The sequence below is a fragment of the Mya arenaria genome, chromosome 11, assembly GCF_026914265.1.
Source record: "Mya arenaria isolate MELC-2E11 chromosome 11, ASM2691426v1".
Classification (NCBI taxonomy): domain Eukaryota; kingdom Metazoa; phylum Mollusca; class Bivalvia; order Myida; family Myidae; genus Mya; species Mya arenaria.
In genome coordinates, this window is record NC_069132.1 from 15,468,166 (window position 1) to 15,486,564 (window position 18,399).

The window sequence follows — 18,399 nt, forward strand, 5'->3', positions numbered from 1 at the left end:
CAATTCAAGTTCCCGCACTACACGAATTTCAAAAATGCAGAACCCGAAAAATATTTAAACACAATATCTATCCGACCGTTTTAACTCCGATTTTAAGTAGAATAAATTATGAGATGATATCCAGCAAGAATAACACCAAAAACACTATAATCTTAATTATTTGTTGGCATTTTCAGTGGTGACGTTCGTTAGAAAACTTCATAACTTTGTGAAGCCATTTTGTTTGAAAAACAGAAAGCGACAAAATTTTCTCATGAAATCAAAAGTGAATATCACGTTTTCCTGTTATGATTCTATGAAAAAAATGACCTTTCTTTTTTCAAATCAAAAAATAAGAAAAAAGTATGACTTAATGGAATAACCAAGTTAGCAATATTGTTTCCTATTAAATTATTTATAAAACATGCGGAATGATATTATATTGTTATATTGCACATGTTCGAATAAAAAATACCTGATGGTTGTATTGAACCATGGTATTGCATGTGATTAAAACTATTTAAATAAAAGGTTCGCCTAGGTGTACGGTTAAAAAATTCAGTAATATATGGCTGCGAAATCATCGGAAGGCTATAACAATCATTGAACCCACGACTAGTCCATTTCGCCGGTTATGCCGTTTGTTTACAAAAACGTATAATGAAATATGTAAATTAAAGTGAGATATTCATCCTTACTTGCACTAATCGGCGGCTTCATAGGCTCTAAACATGACCATTTCTTAATCTGTAGAAAATACATGTAACAGGAAACTGTGTTCACATATTACCAATGACAATGGATACATGTGTAACACGGCCCATAATTCTTGATTAAATAATTGTCTAGTTATGCCTTAAATTTATAAATAAAAAAACAATAGACTAGCGTTGAAATCCGCTCTGTATGGCTCTGTTTTCAATTGTAGCAAGTAGGGGTCTTTTAAGCTAACTACGATTTTTGTTATTTAGTCCCGTGAAATATTTTAAAACAAACACAACATTACTTATATACTATGGGTTTAAGAGTGGTTCACACCAAACTAGTACATAGCTATATGAACGTGATGTCTCCGACTTCTTTACAACAGCCTTGAAGCTTAAAAACATCAAAAACCCTACCAATCTAACCGTAAATCTCCGTTGATGCAATAAACAAATGGTCTGTACACGGCACAGTGCAACTTATATACGTATCATACACTATCAAATTAATTTCGATTTTAAAAAGAAACGCCATCAACTTATTTGTAGGCGAAAAACTCTTCCTTCAATCTTGTACGGTATCTGTTGATCACTAAATGCAGAAATCCGGATTGCATTTCCGTTAATGCAATAAACACGCGAACGGTAGAGATAAGTTATCGCGGGGTTAATAGTTTCAGGAATATTCGGTTTTTAAAGATGCAACTCCACTAAACAAAGAGTAATGCAATGCTAAAGACTTATTAAACACAGATCGCCTTATTGAAAAACCTGTTTTATTTCTTTTAATTGTGATATTGTGGCAAATTACGTAATGCAATCTGCTCAGGGACGGAAGTCAATAATGTTCCTAAAAAAACGGGTTGGAATCATATACGAGGGCCGTCCAAAAACTCCGTGTCATGGTGAGTATATAAGCTGAGTACACAAGCTTGTAAAACATCAACAAAGCATTCAGCAGGCAAATCCCTATTAAATGCTTATGTGGCAGATACCAATTATTCACTGGATTCTATATTCCAACCTCTTATATGTTTGGCTGTAGGAAGTAGGCAAACGTGAGGTCAAAATGTAAATTATAACAAGACAATAATTTTTCACATTTCGTTCACGTGATATTTTGCAGAAATTATTGATACTTGTTCAAAATTACAACTTCAGGTCATAAATGTAAAAATTCCAGGCGGAAATATTAACATTTAATATACAGTTACTATTTATATCATTTTTCATATCAATACTGCGAAAGTTGAATATTCGTTCTTCAATCTTGCAATAATGTAACACGATAATTATCGACACACGTTATGTTCATTTAAATGTATTTAAGTCAAATTAAACTCGTTCTGCCAAGGAGTTTAGGGACAACCATCGTTTGTGTATTTACGAGTTTGAGAGGCAAGGCATTGCCAGATACTATACGCGTTTGCAGACGTGCAAAGAGCTGTAACCTGTATCAGACAATTGCTGAAGATATTTGGTTTCCAAATCGAATACCCGAAAGACACAATGAAATCCTATGCTTTATTTTGAATAGTTAAGCACATGATAGCACACATACGTATTCTGTTATAGAAGCATTTTTGCTTTTAAATGCAAACTGTTTGGAATCAAATCAAACTATTGATCAAATATTTCATCGTGATTTTTTTCACTATTAGTACACACCGAAATTTCATCAAAAGTATAAATGTGGTGCAAATTGTGCTTCGAAAAGAAATGAAAACAAATATCTCCCCGCTCACTTTTGAAGAAATCCCTTGAGATCTTTTACGTCAAGTTGTGATAATGATATATTGTCATCAGTAGTCTTTGCCCGATAGCTGTGTGGCTGAGCGTCCGCTTCAGGTGCCGAATTTCCAGTATGCCATCTCAGACTGCAGCGTACTGTTAAAGACATTAGCACATTATGAGCATAGGTGGATAGTACCTGGAAATACTGGAGAATTTATATCTGAACAAAATCCAGGAATTTGCATCTTGTGTATTGCAGCTTAGTGACTAGTTCCTTAACCAAGCGACAAAAGCAAAACGAGCTAGAGCAGCACAAACGGATGATCTTGTTCCTGAATATGACATATTTCAACTATCTTGATGAAGCTAGATATTGCTATCACTTCTTACTCATATGATCTGTTGCCTTTAGATGCGACGTCCTCAGTATCACAATTATTATTATTATTATTATTATTATTATTATTATTATTATTATTATTATTATTATTATTATTATTTACCAAACTTATACAGCGCTCTTTTCATATACACGTTCAAAGGCGCTTTACAACGATATAATCTGATAGTTAACTACAAGCAATATCATTAAAATATAAGACAGCTTTTGAACAATAAATGTACAACATACTAAAAAAATATGAAACACAATAAAATGAAATGTGGTATTTAACAATAAATATCAATATCATACGATAAAAAATAGTCTAGCGAAAATTTGAAAAAAATTTAAAATGATATTAATATAATTTACGCCTGACATCTAAATTGCATTTATATAGTGTATCAATAGTCTAAAACAGTTTACATAGGATACTAAAAGATCATGGTAGAAATAAAACAGGTTGTAAAATTATGTTTAAAATCACATAATGGTCACACAGTCTTCGTGAATCACTGTCACAGATCATTCCTGGTAAATATGCTACTCATACGCCTGTTTGAAATAGTGTGTTTTAAGTTTGAAAGAAAACAATGAACTTGAGTCTCTCACACCGGATGGTAGGTCGTTCCACAGTTTCGGAGCTGCATATTCAAGACGTTGGTCGCCGTAGGTTACAGTTTTACTTTTTGGTATCACTAAAGTAAGTGCTTTGTTTTGAGATCGCAGATTTCTTCGTGGTTTGAAACAATGACAATGAAACTACAGGAACAAGCAAAGGAGTCAAAACATCCGAAAATGAATCCCATTGTAGAAAAACAAAGCAATGGTCAAAACGATACTAAACCTTTAACATCGTTGCCAAAATAAATAAACTCTTCGTAAACCACTCCCTGATGGAATTTTGCCTCGCTGGGGGAACGACGTTACAGTTACTTATATGAAGGAAACCTATCATAAACTTTCAGCATTTTCACTTAAATGGTTGCTTTTAAAATGAGAGACCCTGTCAAACTCTGCTTAGCTACCCGTACACGTACATATAACACCGAAAAGTTATTTATTGTAATGCTCAGTGAAAAGAGACAATTTATCACCATTGGAGTATCACAAAATGTTTAAAAAGAAACTGTTAACATTGTTTTGAGCATGAAATAATAGAGAAATCAACAACACGGGTTTATAAATGGTGAAATTGATTATATTATTAAAAAAAATCTTTATTACGTACGGAACTTATTTTTAATGATCTGAAAAGCTTTCTTTATTGCTTACTATCAATTATTTGAATAACAGTTTTACACTTCAGAAAAGCTTTGAGCACATGAACCTCAACAGAGATCATAGTTTTAATTGCGAACAAATACAAACATCCGCAAATTACTCAACGATTCCTTAAACAAGGAATCAAACTTAAAAAGGCCTTGAAGATAAATCTCTTACACAAAACGAGTACATATATTTATAATCATAATTTAGAACGTAACTACTACTACACATTTTGGGGTTTACAAGTACAAGCTGCGATCTAACTTCTTCAAGACTAAACTTTGTTCTTAGAACTCACGTATGTTAATTAATTGCTTCTTGTCACGCAATCGTTATCTATCTCCCTCTTATTTGATACAACCATAGGACCAATTGGTGTTAGAATGAAACAGATTGAAGTTTATTGGACCTTATTATCGTATTTTTATCGTTCTTGGCTCCGACAAAGAGAGGAATAAGTTATTACTTGTTTTATGTTTTGCCTTTAAAAAGCATACGAAGATAAGTTATTGCCTGATGTAAATAAACCGATGTCGCGTTTTTGAAGTCGTTTGCCGCCAGTGTAGTTTTTTGAGTATACGGACTCATACAAAGAAAAAAACGTTCACATATTTACCGCAAATAATCCAAGATAGAACTTGAACAAGGCACAATGTCTACTGTGGCAGACTTTATAGCTAGTCGAATATAAGCATAACATCATCCTATTGGGCATCTCATCTGCTCATTCAAAGTAGTTAAGTGTTGGTACTCGGCTTGATAAGTTACCTCTTCGGTCTTCCGTCGTGTTTACATACAGTCAATTAGAAATAAAATACCGTTTATGCTGGTATCATTGGGCGTCGTCATTTATCCATCTACATATGCTGTATATGAACAGTTTCAACTTTTACCGAGACTGCTTTTCACATTCATGTTGTATGGTGACATTGGGTGTCGTCATTTATCCATCTACATATGTTGTATATGAACAGTTTCAACTTTTACCGAGACTGCTTTTTCACATTCATGTTGTATATCGTGCTTCCGAATGCTCCCTTTTCTAGAATGTGTTGATACATTTACATACGTACCAACAATTTCCATATGGATTACAAAATACCGTGTTTTTCAAACGTCTATTTCTTATTATAAAAATAAAAGGACCGTCTGTTGACACAAACAGAATGTTGTTTTAACTAACGCATGTTATAAAGGAATGAGACGTTTCAAATGTATGTCATGGAAATATTTTACGGAAATTGGAATTAAATGCAAACTCGATCTTCCTTCATTCTTTATGACATTTTTAAATTATTTTAAGTCTCTATTCCTTTGAATTAAATTGTCTTTTTGGTTCCCGGTTCGTACGTCATCGAGGCAATGATTCTACAAGAATTATTCTTAAATAACTCACTAGATGCTAAAAAGCTCTAAGAGCGCTTCATAAAATTTGCTCGCGTGCCCTTCTACTTAATACAGTCCTTAATTGCTCTTTTAATCTTCATGTGCACATAAAAAAAACTTTGTCAAACCTTTTTCCAAGGGCAGGAATAAATATATACTGGTTGAAAGTTGTGTCAATAATATTCTCGAATCGGGCCAGTTGATTGTAAAATTGTGTTGAAGAATCATGTGTTCAAACGCTTAGATGAATGACCATTACAAAAACATGAAAAAATGAATATATTTTACTAGTACTATATCGATATGATTCTGCTTTAGGAAACGCTGTCCTTAACTTAGTGTGACGTTGTAGTTGTCGGTAAATACATGTAGTCATGTCCTAAATATCAGCAAACGTGTTTAACATCTAAACACTGGCAGATGTTGTAAACAGTTTCTAAACAGAATTGGATTAACCCTGTTTTGGGGTTATCACACTCACATTTAGTTGCTTTTGTTTGCTCAAAAAGAGTTATACTGATAAACAATCATGGCCAATGTTAGTGCTTATACTAGAGTTATAAAAACTGCTGATCTATGAATACTATATTTACCAGAGGTAAAGTTTTAACGTATTTTAAAGACAAGCATGTGTAAGTATTTTATCATTGTACTTTAACTCTGTAGTTTTCTGCCGAATTCTTAAGCGCAATATGTATATGAAACCCAAATTTGGCAGTACAATTAACGTGGTCATGGCAAGTACAAGGTGACAAAATAATCCGACATAAAGCTTAGACAAAGTTACAAGGTTTTCCTTTCACCAGAATTAGATCTTCTATTCATTGTGAAATTGATTATCCTTGCATGCGCATTAGATGAATGAATGATTCCTAGAGATGTATATGTGTTGTCTGATGTTGGAGGAACTGTTGTGTCCGAGGTCGACTTTTCAGTTTGTCTGACAAACAGTGGATACTATTGTAGCAAAATATCTACTACGCCATTGACACTAGCATAACCGTCATTTTATTTATTACTTGCTTATTTAAAAGAAATGAATACCCTGTTTATATAACTGTTAAAGAATGTTTACATTATAGTGATTCATGTTAATATTTCACAGCAAAATAGTACAAAACATCTCAATACATATAAATCAATGTCTGTAAATAGAAACAGACAAGGGAATGGATGATTAAAGTGTTAAATAGTACTTTAAATTACTGATGAAACCATAATTTGAATGCCTTATATGTTAACCTCTGCTAATTTTAGGGAGCTTTATAAATATGGTATTTATATCCGAACATTTAATATGAGCTGCCGTTGCGCATTATTTTTTCGAAAAGAAATACAATTTAATCAAAGAACCCGTAAATAGGAATTTCCTGTCATACAGTATGCCAAATTGTATGTTTTACATTGATTTGAATACGATAAGACAGTGGACGTGTTTGCCTCTTCCTAGTAAATGTCTCCTGTGTTGTTGACGTCAACGGTTCTTGCCTCAATTTATTTATGTCACGTACAGTTAAAGCCATTGACATAACCGGACTCGATACAAATGTAATGGATAAGAACCATTAGCCCCGAGGAGACGGCTATCACAGCATGAATGTCCGTAAATTTCGTCATCAAGGGCAAACGTCTTGAAAAACCGACGACAAAGCATTATCAAGGTCAATGTAGTTCTTTTTATTGTTGTACAGTTTGTTAGTCCCAAAATTATAGTAACGCAAGAAATGCATAACGTAAAATTAGATCGTACACAGAAGGTATGAACGCATCGATCATTGTTTGATTTTTGATAAAATGTTTGGTTGACAGTAATGATCATTTCAACACTGTCAAAGCTAACTAGCTCCAGTATTTCAATTCCATTTTCAGACGTAATAAAGGTTATCCACCCATCAATGATAAACAATACACAAATGCTACTTCCTACTGGCATATGTTTAAAATTACAAAATGTTAAGTTATATTCTTAGAGTTTTAAACGAGAGCTTTTTATGTAGACACAATTTTACTTAAGAAACAAACTAATAAAAATTGCAATTAATCATAGTAGAATTGTGTTTTATTTCCCCCCTTTCATGTATAACATCATACAAGTAGCGACATTATGGTTTTATTCTAAAGTGTTATCCGTGCAAAAATGAATAATAGTATAATAGTTAATTAATATAAATTAAACATAGAAATAAAATCGATGTAAAAATGTACAATTCACTAACACATCCTTGCAGCCTTACCTAAAGTCATATACAACGATCCCGAAGAACCATAAAATAAAGACTTATATATAGCTAATGAAACTACAACTAACCTTATTATTTTGATAATGTTCCATCTCGCAAAATTGTACATATTGATGGCGTAAGAAGATATTTAAAATCCATGTACGATGAAAATCAATGCGGCCAAAACTCATTAATTCTTCTATTTCGTTGCCCCTTTCGTACAGTGTTCGGTAAGGGCAAGTTCCGCCACTACGCGTAAGAGCGAAGACACGAAAGAGCGAAGTCGCGTAGGGACGACGGCGATGTCACGAAATTTCGAAGACGAGGAACAGACGGGATGAAGGCGAATATACGAAGGCGACGTCGCGAAGTACAAACGTACAATGGCAAAGGAGCAAATGGACAAGGGATAAGGATGAAAGTCTCCGAGTATTCGTCCCTTTGCCCCTTTGCCTACGTTATTTCGTACTTCCGTGACTTTGTCTCCGTCCCTTTGCGTGAGGGTGAAGACTCGTTGGCCCACAACGGAACACCGTACGTTGAGATGATTTTAGTCTCGGTAATGCTCGAAAAACAATGAGGGCGAAGACTCGTTGGCCCACAACGGAACACCGTAAGTTGAGATGATTTTAGTCTCGGTAATGCTCGAAAAACAATGAGGGCGAAGACTCGTTGGCCCACAACGGAACACCGTAAGTTGAGATGATTTTAGTCTCGGTAATGCTCGAAAAACAATGAGGGCGAAGACTCGTTGGCCCACAACGGAACACCGTAAGTTGAGATGATTTTAGTCTCGGTAATGCTCGAAAAACATATTTGAAATGTTTTTGTTTAAAAAATAATCATTGACAAGGTTATCGATGAATTCAATGTGTGCTTCTCTATATTTGATTGCCCCCCCCCCCAACCCCCTCAATTATTTTTCAGGAAGTGGATCATGGATAATAATGGTTTAAAACACGTGTTGAACTCAAATCTTCAAGCATTGTGGAAGCCAGTTACAAAAACTGTTCTATTTAGAAACAGCGACGCTAAATACTTATAGTATATCGCAGCCGACTTACATGTTAGGACGACCATTTTAATTTATTTTAAAAGCTGCACGGGTTGTTTCTATGGAGTTTAAATTTTCTTTATATCAACGGAAATCCTCTGACTTAAATATTCTCTTTTTAAACAGATTGCAATATTATATGTAAAACAAATATATACATGATATATTGAAACCTTTTATGACAAAATAATTATAGTTTATGTTTCCGAATACGCTGACACAACTCTTCTTAGTTTTTAACATAAATATTGATATAAACACCTTGTCCTTGCTCATGAATCTTCATATATTGTTCATTATAATTAAAGGTAGTGTTTGGGTAGAAATAACCTGGCTTGGAACCATACTGAAATATCATTTATAGTATACTGTTGGAAAGAAGAGCTAAGTCAAATCCAAGTCAGGAAGTATTTCTGAAGACATACTAAATTCTTTGTTTTAGTCAATGCGATTGCTGAAAAATAGTCCAGACAAGACTATGCTTTAATAAAACAACATCACGGTGAGGATGCATAGCGAATTCTTTATGTCAACATTTAACATTTGCAGGTTCTATCCGGCGCCGATGCGGACCCTATCCGAAAACGTTGTGAAACGTAGGGCACAGCTCACCAAATTTTCAACTTTTACAATATGATTTTGAAACATATCTATTTTAAAGAATGGCCAGATCTCTGCTGATTTTTTATTCATTGGTATTTAAAAGTTGTATTTTTCGATCTAGTCAAAGAAACAAAAACCTGAAGAAAATAAAACTTGAAAAAAACCGTAAGTGACGAGCAGAAACTGTTCAATAGTGTTTTCAGGAAATAATACCTTCTTGACGAGGCAACGGACTTTGGTATTGGCGTTGTATGTTATTGCTTTGGAGTTCATAAACACGTTAATGATTGAGGAACTTGTGTAGCTTTGATCAGCATATAATCGGGATCACTCGAAAAAAAGCACTCTCTGATGGGGTGTTGGGAATACCATGTTGCCCTAAACAAGGGAATATTTTAGGCCTAAATTCATTTTTTGAAGTGAATGTTAAATCATTGCACATTGTTGTCGCAAATTTCGAATGTTCTGTGTATGTATAAATGGTAGCAGTAATTGAACAATCCGCCTTTTGGCAAATAAACAGCAGTAATAAACAGGGTGGAATGGTCATGCGAAATGAAAGTAATTCGTTAAAGTGCCATGAATATATTCTAAATCAAGCATTGTCAGTTAAGACGTGACGGCCTATAGAGTATTGCAATGTAGAATTTGTCAATTTTATTTTAGACGTTTTGACTTCTAGACCAAAAATAAATGCCTAACTTGTGTGTGTTCAACGGGAAATCTCCCGCGAATGCCAATATATTTGCCAGTGCGGATGTGCACGCGCCAGCTTTTAAATAACAACTTTTATAAAACCAATAATGCCTTAATGGAGATCAGAAAGATTTTGTTAAATAGTTGGAATTTAGCGGGATTTTATCCTTTAATTTAATTTTGGTCGTCATGGCTCTTCTAAATGATTTAATGTGAATTTGTCCGGAGATCCTATTGATGCATGCACGATCATTAACACTTAACATTGTTATCGTTTAAAAAGAAAATTGTATGTAAGTGAAATTTTGTGGGCCTTAACTAAGATATATATAGCAATAGACATACAATGATAAATGTAAGAAGAGTGCAAAAAGGTACAAAAGTCTCAATTTAAGTCTGCACTTTCATTATGTACGTGATTTTCCAAAGGTCGTTTTGTTTTCTTTGGGGCAGCTCTCATGTAATTGGTATATTGGCGGTTTGCGACATTTAAAAAAAAAACATGTAGTTTTTGTTTGTGGCGAATCAAGTATTCTGTTTTTATTCTTCGTTCTACTTAGAGGAAGATTACATTATCTTTTCCGACTAAAAAACCAACATTATAACGGATGGAAAATTGTGCGAGTGACAAAAAATTCCCGGTGTTGAAATTCCTATGCAAATGCTCATGATTGTCGGACCTACAACCAAAGACTTTATTTCCATATTTTCCTTTATGCAAAATAAATATGCTAAAATATCAGAATGTAAATACGATGGATAAACCAAAACCAAAACTACCTGGATAGGCGCGCGTATGAAGATATTTAGTTATAAAGGCATCGGTCTATACTGCAGAGTCTACACTTTAAAGATTTCCCATCCCGCCATATTCCCCAGATTTAGCACCTTTTGATTTTGCCATCTTCCCGACAATCAAAATTCAATTTCATGGCATTTCAAATTCATTCGCTGACAAACCTCCGTATTGCGACATCTCAATGTATCATAGAGTATGTCTCTGAGTAGTATAGGAATATATTCCGGCACCACTGGATTCATCGGCACCATCGGTATATTCATTGTTACGGCAAAAAATTTGAAAACAAATTGTTTTACGTCATTATAATATATTTACCCGCTCTAATACTTTTCTGTAGCGATGAAATGACGCGTTCATTTTCCCATGAATTCTCCCAACGAATCACCGGCGTATTAATTTCGGCGGACTACTTATAATGCAAATGTTAGTAATACGCATGGGAGTTACATGTTTCATCAAAACAATAGCAAACGCTACGATAAAATTAAGCGTACAAAGACAATCAATGCATATTTTACTTACACTTTAATACATTTCTACAGGTTTTCCGCGATATTGCATAACTCGATGATTGTAAGTTTTGCGGACAAGGCCGATTATCGCTTGTCGTTGTGGAGCGTTCCTATATTTTCCAATTTCGCTTTTAAATAACTACGCACGCAGTACAGGATAAACTATGTAAATCAAGACATAGAATTAACGAAAGAGTGTCAGCGATTCGTTCAAAACAAAGTCGGATATACTTGTTTATTTTTCAAGCAAAGAATGGAAATGATGGAAAAAAAATTGGCATCACAACGTTATTTGCTTATTTTTCGCCTTGGACTACTCTCAAACACTAAATTTAATTTGGGGATGAGTTTAATCATCGTCCTGGCGTTTAAAGAAGACAGGAATATAACTGGAGTGGGTGTAACTTTTCAATTAATATACACTAAGGTAGTAATCTTACTTGTGAAGAACAGTTGGATAGTCCTGAAAATTAATTAGGTTAAGCATAGTATAAAAAAAAAAACACAAATATTTCACTTATTTGATTAGGATTAAATCGTTTTATTTAATTTCTATTTTTTTATTTTCTATCGTTTCTGTAAGCACAAAGTGACTTGTCGACAATATAAAAAGCTTTTTTCTACGTTTTGATAAAATGTGGTTAAAACGGGGCGATACTTGGCTGGTCCATTCATTGGTGCAGTGGCACGTAGGAACCCTTCGAATGTAAAGAATAGGCGTTTCATTTTTATTTGTTTAGATATTTTGATGCATAAAAAGCATATAGGTTTGAATCTTGCGGGTATCAAACTACAAACTTAAAACATGTTCTGTTTGTTCAAATGAATGAACTGTAACATTCCATTTTTCGATGTAAAACTGACGGATATATTCAAGCATTCATGATGACGAAATGAATCCGCTTTACATCATCACCTTAAGCATAAATTATCATACTCTGCGAAACACCATTTGACAATAATATGATACCAGAATTTTAATTTTGCAATTTAATCCATTAATTGCTAAGCTTAACTAGACTCAAATTTCAACGGAATTAAATCAGTGATCTAGCGATGCCGTAAATTGCATTAAGAAAAGGGATATATCAATTAAATAATGTTTCCTTGTAGACGTCCTTGAACATGATGTAAATACATAAAGTGAAATATGACAGGAAATGCTAGTTTGTCGTACAGTCTGCTTACTCGTGCTTTTTCCGTCATGAAAAATGGCCCAAAATCGCTCCCCGAGAAACTGTAATACTAGTGAAGCAAGCTATTGCTAAGGAGGCCATTGGTTAAGATAAAATGTTCATGTAAACATGTCTTAGAATAATGTGATTTTGAAATAATCAGTACTTAAACAGTTTGGAAAATCAATGATGGACAATGCACATCTACATGTGTAATAGTTTTTATGATTAAATGATACAAATCATTTTAACGTCTTATTATGTTACCTGTGTCTTTTGTACAGTGACGTTGTGTGATTCCCGTTGAGTGTGTTTAGGCAATGAACTATGTGCCGTATAACAGAGTGGTCGTTAAATGTTTGACTGATGTGCTTGTGCCTGTAACGTTAGTTTATATCATCAATGCACTTTACAGGTTTACATTCCACCCCAAAATCCTCCTCTGAATACAATGTATCGCTTCCCCAGCGGATATACCGCTAAATAATTGAAAGTATGTGCTTTATTGTACGTCGTGAGTTCAAGCATTATTAATCTGTTTCCTTTGCTTTTTCACAGTCATAACATTTATTTTTGCTGCGTTTTTATATATGCTATTTTGGAACCATTTACGGTAAACTGTAATGATATCTTGCCAAGAATGCTAAGATTGCAACTGATGCAGCATTCATATACTATTGACAAACTGCTTTATCTTTTAACCTGATTTACTTCTTCGGATTAGTTTTAAATCATTATTACGATCAAACTTTACCAGAAACTTGATACATGAGTAAAAAAACACGTTTGCCGTTACTAATAGTATAGTCTTATTACACGAATACAAAATGTTTGTTCAAATAGTCATAACTTGCGTAAATATTGAGCAACAAAGTGTTCTACAGGCATTTTCCAACTTGACCAAAATAATCGAAATATATCAGTATAAATTGTAAATAACATTTCAATTAACAATGGGTTTTTAGAATGTTGGCCTCAGGCCTTCACACTTTTGTATCTTGAGATGTACTACATGACATGACATGTTAAAAACATTAATGCGTCGGGTTGCAACGTTTGGTGTTATGCAGATTAACAATAGTGCGCATTTAAATACCACTAATTTAAAAAAAGTGGATAAGATTGCAATGTTTACGTGTTTATGAAAGGGTAATAATCATGTATAAATATTGGTGAGGAACTTTTATATAATTATAGATAGTTGCGTATTAAATGGAAATGTGTTGACCAAAACACCCCGCCTTCCTTTATCTACTACAAATAGTCAGAACGTTTTAAGACAATATCGGTTGCATTTTATTAATGTTACCTTTGCAATAAACTCGAATGACGAAAGAATGTTCATATTTCCAAGTTCATATAAGTTTATCAGTTTATGGTGTGAAACCACCTAATTGTGTGAAATAATCATCACTTTCCATTACCTATTCTTAGGTAATGCCAGGCACTCAGTGGTTACAGTTCGGGGACACTTAAAATATAATTTGGATACAAATTTAAGAGCCTGTGAACAAAATTATAAATAAAGTAAAGTCACGCTTGTCAAGCCTACAGCCCTTCAACGCTTTCAGCGCGTTCAGTTCTAAAAAAATGGAGGCCTTCGAAACAATGTCCATTAGAAGCCTTAATACGATTAATTTGAAAGGAGCATTTCAATTTCTGCACGGTTTATATTGAAGTTTGTGATAATACGATTTAATAAAATGTCTTATTTAAAAGGGTTTTGTAAGATAATGTGTGTACATGTATGTTTGCTATGAATAAAATAACCATGAAAGCCCTAGAATAAAAAAAATATTATGTATTAAAATATATATTCATTGAATTTAATATTGAGAGTACAAGCCATGCAGAACTTTGCAGTGTAAAAGACAGGTACATGCGATGTCCACAAAAATGTATTCAAAGAAAATATAATAATGTTATATCAAGCCGTAAAGAAATATATAGTAATAAACTATAGAGGACCTATAGAGGGACTGTTACAACCCTTGTTGTCTCAAACGGCCTTTGATGATCTCGCTGATAATTATTTGATTAACCTAAACAAACCTTTGTATCTGATATTCTTATCCTATGTTTTAAAAGTACCACATATTTAATCAGCACCGGGAACGACTGGTCAAGAAAGAGGACAAGACCCTTCACTAGTGCCCAACGAACGACTCATTTACAGACGTATTATATACTCTAGCAGCCATGATGCTTACTTAAGCTAGACGATTTCGACAAACCTGAAAAAGTTAAGTGCAAAGATGCTTGTGGCCAGTCTTGGAGAAATTCACAAGTTGCGAAAGTAATTAATTCCTTTTTTCAAGATCCATAGGCGAGACTTTTCAATTAATTCAGTTTGTATGTCCATTTCTTGTTCACCTGTCTACAATATCATGCTCAAAGAAAACATCTTTTTGACCAGTTATCCAATAGCAGGCAATTGTGTCTCAAAATGATTTTGTTAGGATCAAAGAAAGCCATTCTTCAGACACAAATAATGATTTTCCAAATCAGTCATGACTATATTCGATAAACAAAATGTTTTTGCGCTCCTACATATATTAAAACAAACTTGAAACAACCATTGACCGGACATGTCCATATTCCCCACTCTCCTCGTTTTTCTTGCCGCATCCTTCTTGTTATTTCCATATTATCGCTTACTCAACTTTACTATTCTTTTGCCTCATATCTTATTCATCGTGTCTCATTTTTGTTAAATTATCGATTACACTTGACAGCCTTTCATAGTACAATTATTTCTTCTTTATTTTATCATGCATTGTCTAGTGCATATATATATATATATATATATATATATATATATATATATATATATATATATATATATATATATATATATATATATATATATATATGGGCCGTGTCGCGACAAAACCTGTCTTAATGACCAAAATATCGATTTTGAGTTTTCTACATTTTTATATACGTGTGTTTATAACAATAAAAAATATGTAATTTTATTTTTGATATCTTGTAACCTTTTTGAGATTTTCCATTTTAAGTGGCACAGGGGTAAACGTCGATTTTTTGAAAACGCGTTACGTTATGACGTGTGAAATACCAACAACTGACGTAAAAACTTTATGATAATGAAGCGAACACCTGTCTTCATGAGTAAATATATCCATAAGAATATTACTGACATAGACCGTTTTAATTGTTTTATTTTCAATTTTTATTTCGTTGCTTAGCAACATAAGAACAATTAAGAATAACAAGAATCATAGCATCAGAATGCAAAAAACTGCTTTTTAAAAACAAATCAACAACTTCATTTCCTTTCAATATCACTTTATTAGAGTTATTGTCTGAAATATATATGCATCTATAAAAGATGTCGTGAATTTACAATAACAATCACCGACGACAAGGCATACACAGCTATAAAGTGTTTGGTACGGGGCATAAAATGTCCTGGTACGGAGGCCGAGCGTATGGTCGGACGCATTTATATAATGATTCTTGTCTGGGATGGCTAAATCCTGCAGCTTGAACAGCATCCGGTCGGGCTTGGGTCTCGAACCGGAAGGCAGGATCCTTTAGAACGTTCAGCGTGTCCTCCTCTGCATCTCGCGACGTTCTTACTACAACGACACCAGGCTCAGTGGATGAAAATCGAAAGTACTGGTACTTCCTGAAATTTAATCATGCATGACACTTGATTAACAAGCGATTTTTATTAATAAATAAACGGAGATTGGCTACTTATTACATACTGTAACATTTGCGGTTATTATTTATACATGGGTTTTTAGTCAATCGTAAAACCATAATCATTATGTAGAAGGTATGGGACTTTTATGAGTTATAATTGAGCGTGACGTTACCTTATTCCATTGAGTGCTTTGAAATGATCGCCAAGGAAGCCTTTCCAGTTTCTCCAAGACCATGCTGGATAACGAACCGCTGTGTTACAATATGAGGATTTGTTCACAACGTCCTCCAGCTGATCCAGGCTTTCACAGTCCGTTCTCCTGTACAATCGCTTCACATTTCCAAACCCACTATCCACGAGGCATTTTGCATGTCCTGCAAGAGTTTGATAAACGGATTTATTAATTAAGAGCATGTGTATTTTGCACGATGTTAAAGTTGCAGAAACAAAAAGACGATGTTGTAAAAGCAGCAGGAGAATAAAATCTTAATATAAGCAAATGTGAATATACATCTATTTATTCGTATTCAAGAAATCGTTATATGTTTATGTATAAAAACATGCATATATTTTTTACTATAATGACTTAGAAAGACGAACCTGGTATTTGCATAAGATACTCAATGGTACTGTGCTGTCCGGTCATGACTCTCCACATGAAGTAGCCCACGAGATACTTATTCTTATTCTGATATATATATATATATATATATATATATATATATATATATATATATATATATATATATCACGTGTCCATTTTTCATGTAATGTTAGGCTTGAAAATAACTAATGTTTATGCTCAAAATGTGTACAAACTATAATTGAAATATCCGAATATGTGTTGTCTGAACCAAACAGATATGACCCAATCATATTAACTTTTACAAAGGTTTTGTTGTCCGCTAGCGTACCAAAACGTCCGACGCATAGCTGTTTTGCTCGTTTTGTTATCTTTATCTAAAGTGCTCTTTTAATACATTCACTTTCGACAATATATACTGTCTCGGAATGTAAAACCTTTCAAAAATTGGGTTTTTTCTTGTTAAACTTGTATAGTGGTATTGTTTACATGCAATGGTTGATAACTATATAGACGAATAAAACACAACATGGATTGTACGTGTCTTGTTTTGCATAATAATTATAAACATAGCGAGTGTTTAGACGAGTTATAGTCCATTGGACTTGATAGATTTATCACGATACTATCAAATTAATGTTCTTATTGAGTATACGCTGAAAACTGTTTCATTACTTAACATGTTTTCTTACAAAGACAGGTCTCTTTTCTTCCGTGAAAATTAAGCATGCACAATTACTCTTGGCCCTTGCATTGTGCTCCCAAAAGTTTATTTTTGAATGTTCGACAACCGGCCTTTTCCCTGTATTTTTAATTAATTTATCGAATCTTGCAGAGTAACATTGCAATCTCAGCTGAACTGTTTTCATAGTAAACATACAGTCACTTTTCACAGTTGTAAACATATAACTTTTCATTTACACTGCAGATTTGCGGATTATTTAAACAATTCAAAACATGCCAATGATAATTATTTCGTCCGCATTTCTAACAGAATCGTGCGAAAGCAGCCTGTGATAAACCCAAACACTCATTACCAAATATCAACAGATTTAATCATCACTAGCTTTCCAAACTTGAATCTGATGTTGTGCTTTACAATGAGCGCAGTTCAACACATATTTTAGAAGCGTTTTTGCACTTGTTAAACTCAAAATGTATGTTATCTTTGCCGATATTTGCCGTTCCTTATAACATGTAAACATTGGTATCTGTTTCCATTTTCCATAAAGTAAATCCTATCTCTGATATGTTTAAAGAAATATATTTGCTTTGAATAATAAATATTTAGATTAGAATGTAACTGAGCGCTCGAAAACCGGTTTTACGCAATGAAAGTCTTTCAGCGGTGGCCCAAATATTTATTAATACAACTTTCAATTTATCAACAACTGGTTTAACCCAAGAGATTCTTTCTTTTGCTGACAACGGCTGTAGCCTCAACATTTATCGATAAACGATTGATTGACTTTTATATTTATCCATGATCTATAAAAAATATCAGTGTATGTTGTTTTGCTGCTCGGCGTGTCCCTATAGTTTCCAAAGCTTTATAACAGATGTTGAAGCCGCGTCGACGAAGATTTTAAACGTTTAGAAAGATATGTGTAATTAATATAATCGTA

At 33.6% G+C, this 18,399-nt stretch overlaps 1 protein-coding gene across 1 annotated transcript; it reads right to left on the reverse strand.

The window, feature by feature from the left end:
* Positions 1 to 15,917: 15,917 nt before the first annotated feature.
* LOC128208353 (uncharacterized) lies at positions 15,918 to 16,873 on the reverse strand. The gene is made up of 3 exons (XM_052911911.1): positions 16,792 to 16,873; positions 16,364 to 16,565; positions 15,918 to 16,170 (listed from the first exon to the last, which is right to left on the reverse strand). The coding sequence occupies exons 1-3, from the start codon at positions 16,847 to 16,849 to the stop codon at positions 15,918 to 15,920; spliced, it is 513 nt and encodes a 170-aa protein (XP_052767871.1). The 5' UTR covers positions 16,850 to 16,873.
* Between the last annotated feature and the right edge of the window lie 1,526 nt (positions 16,874 to 18,399).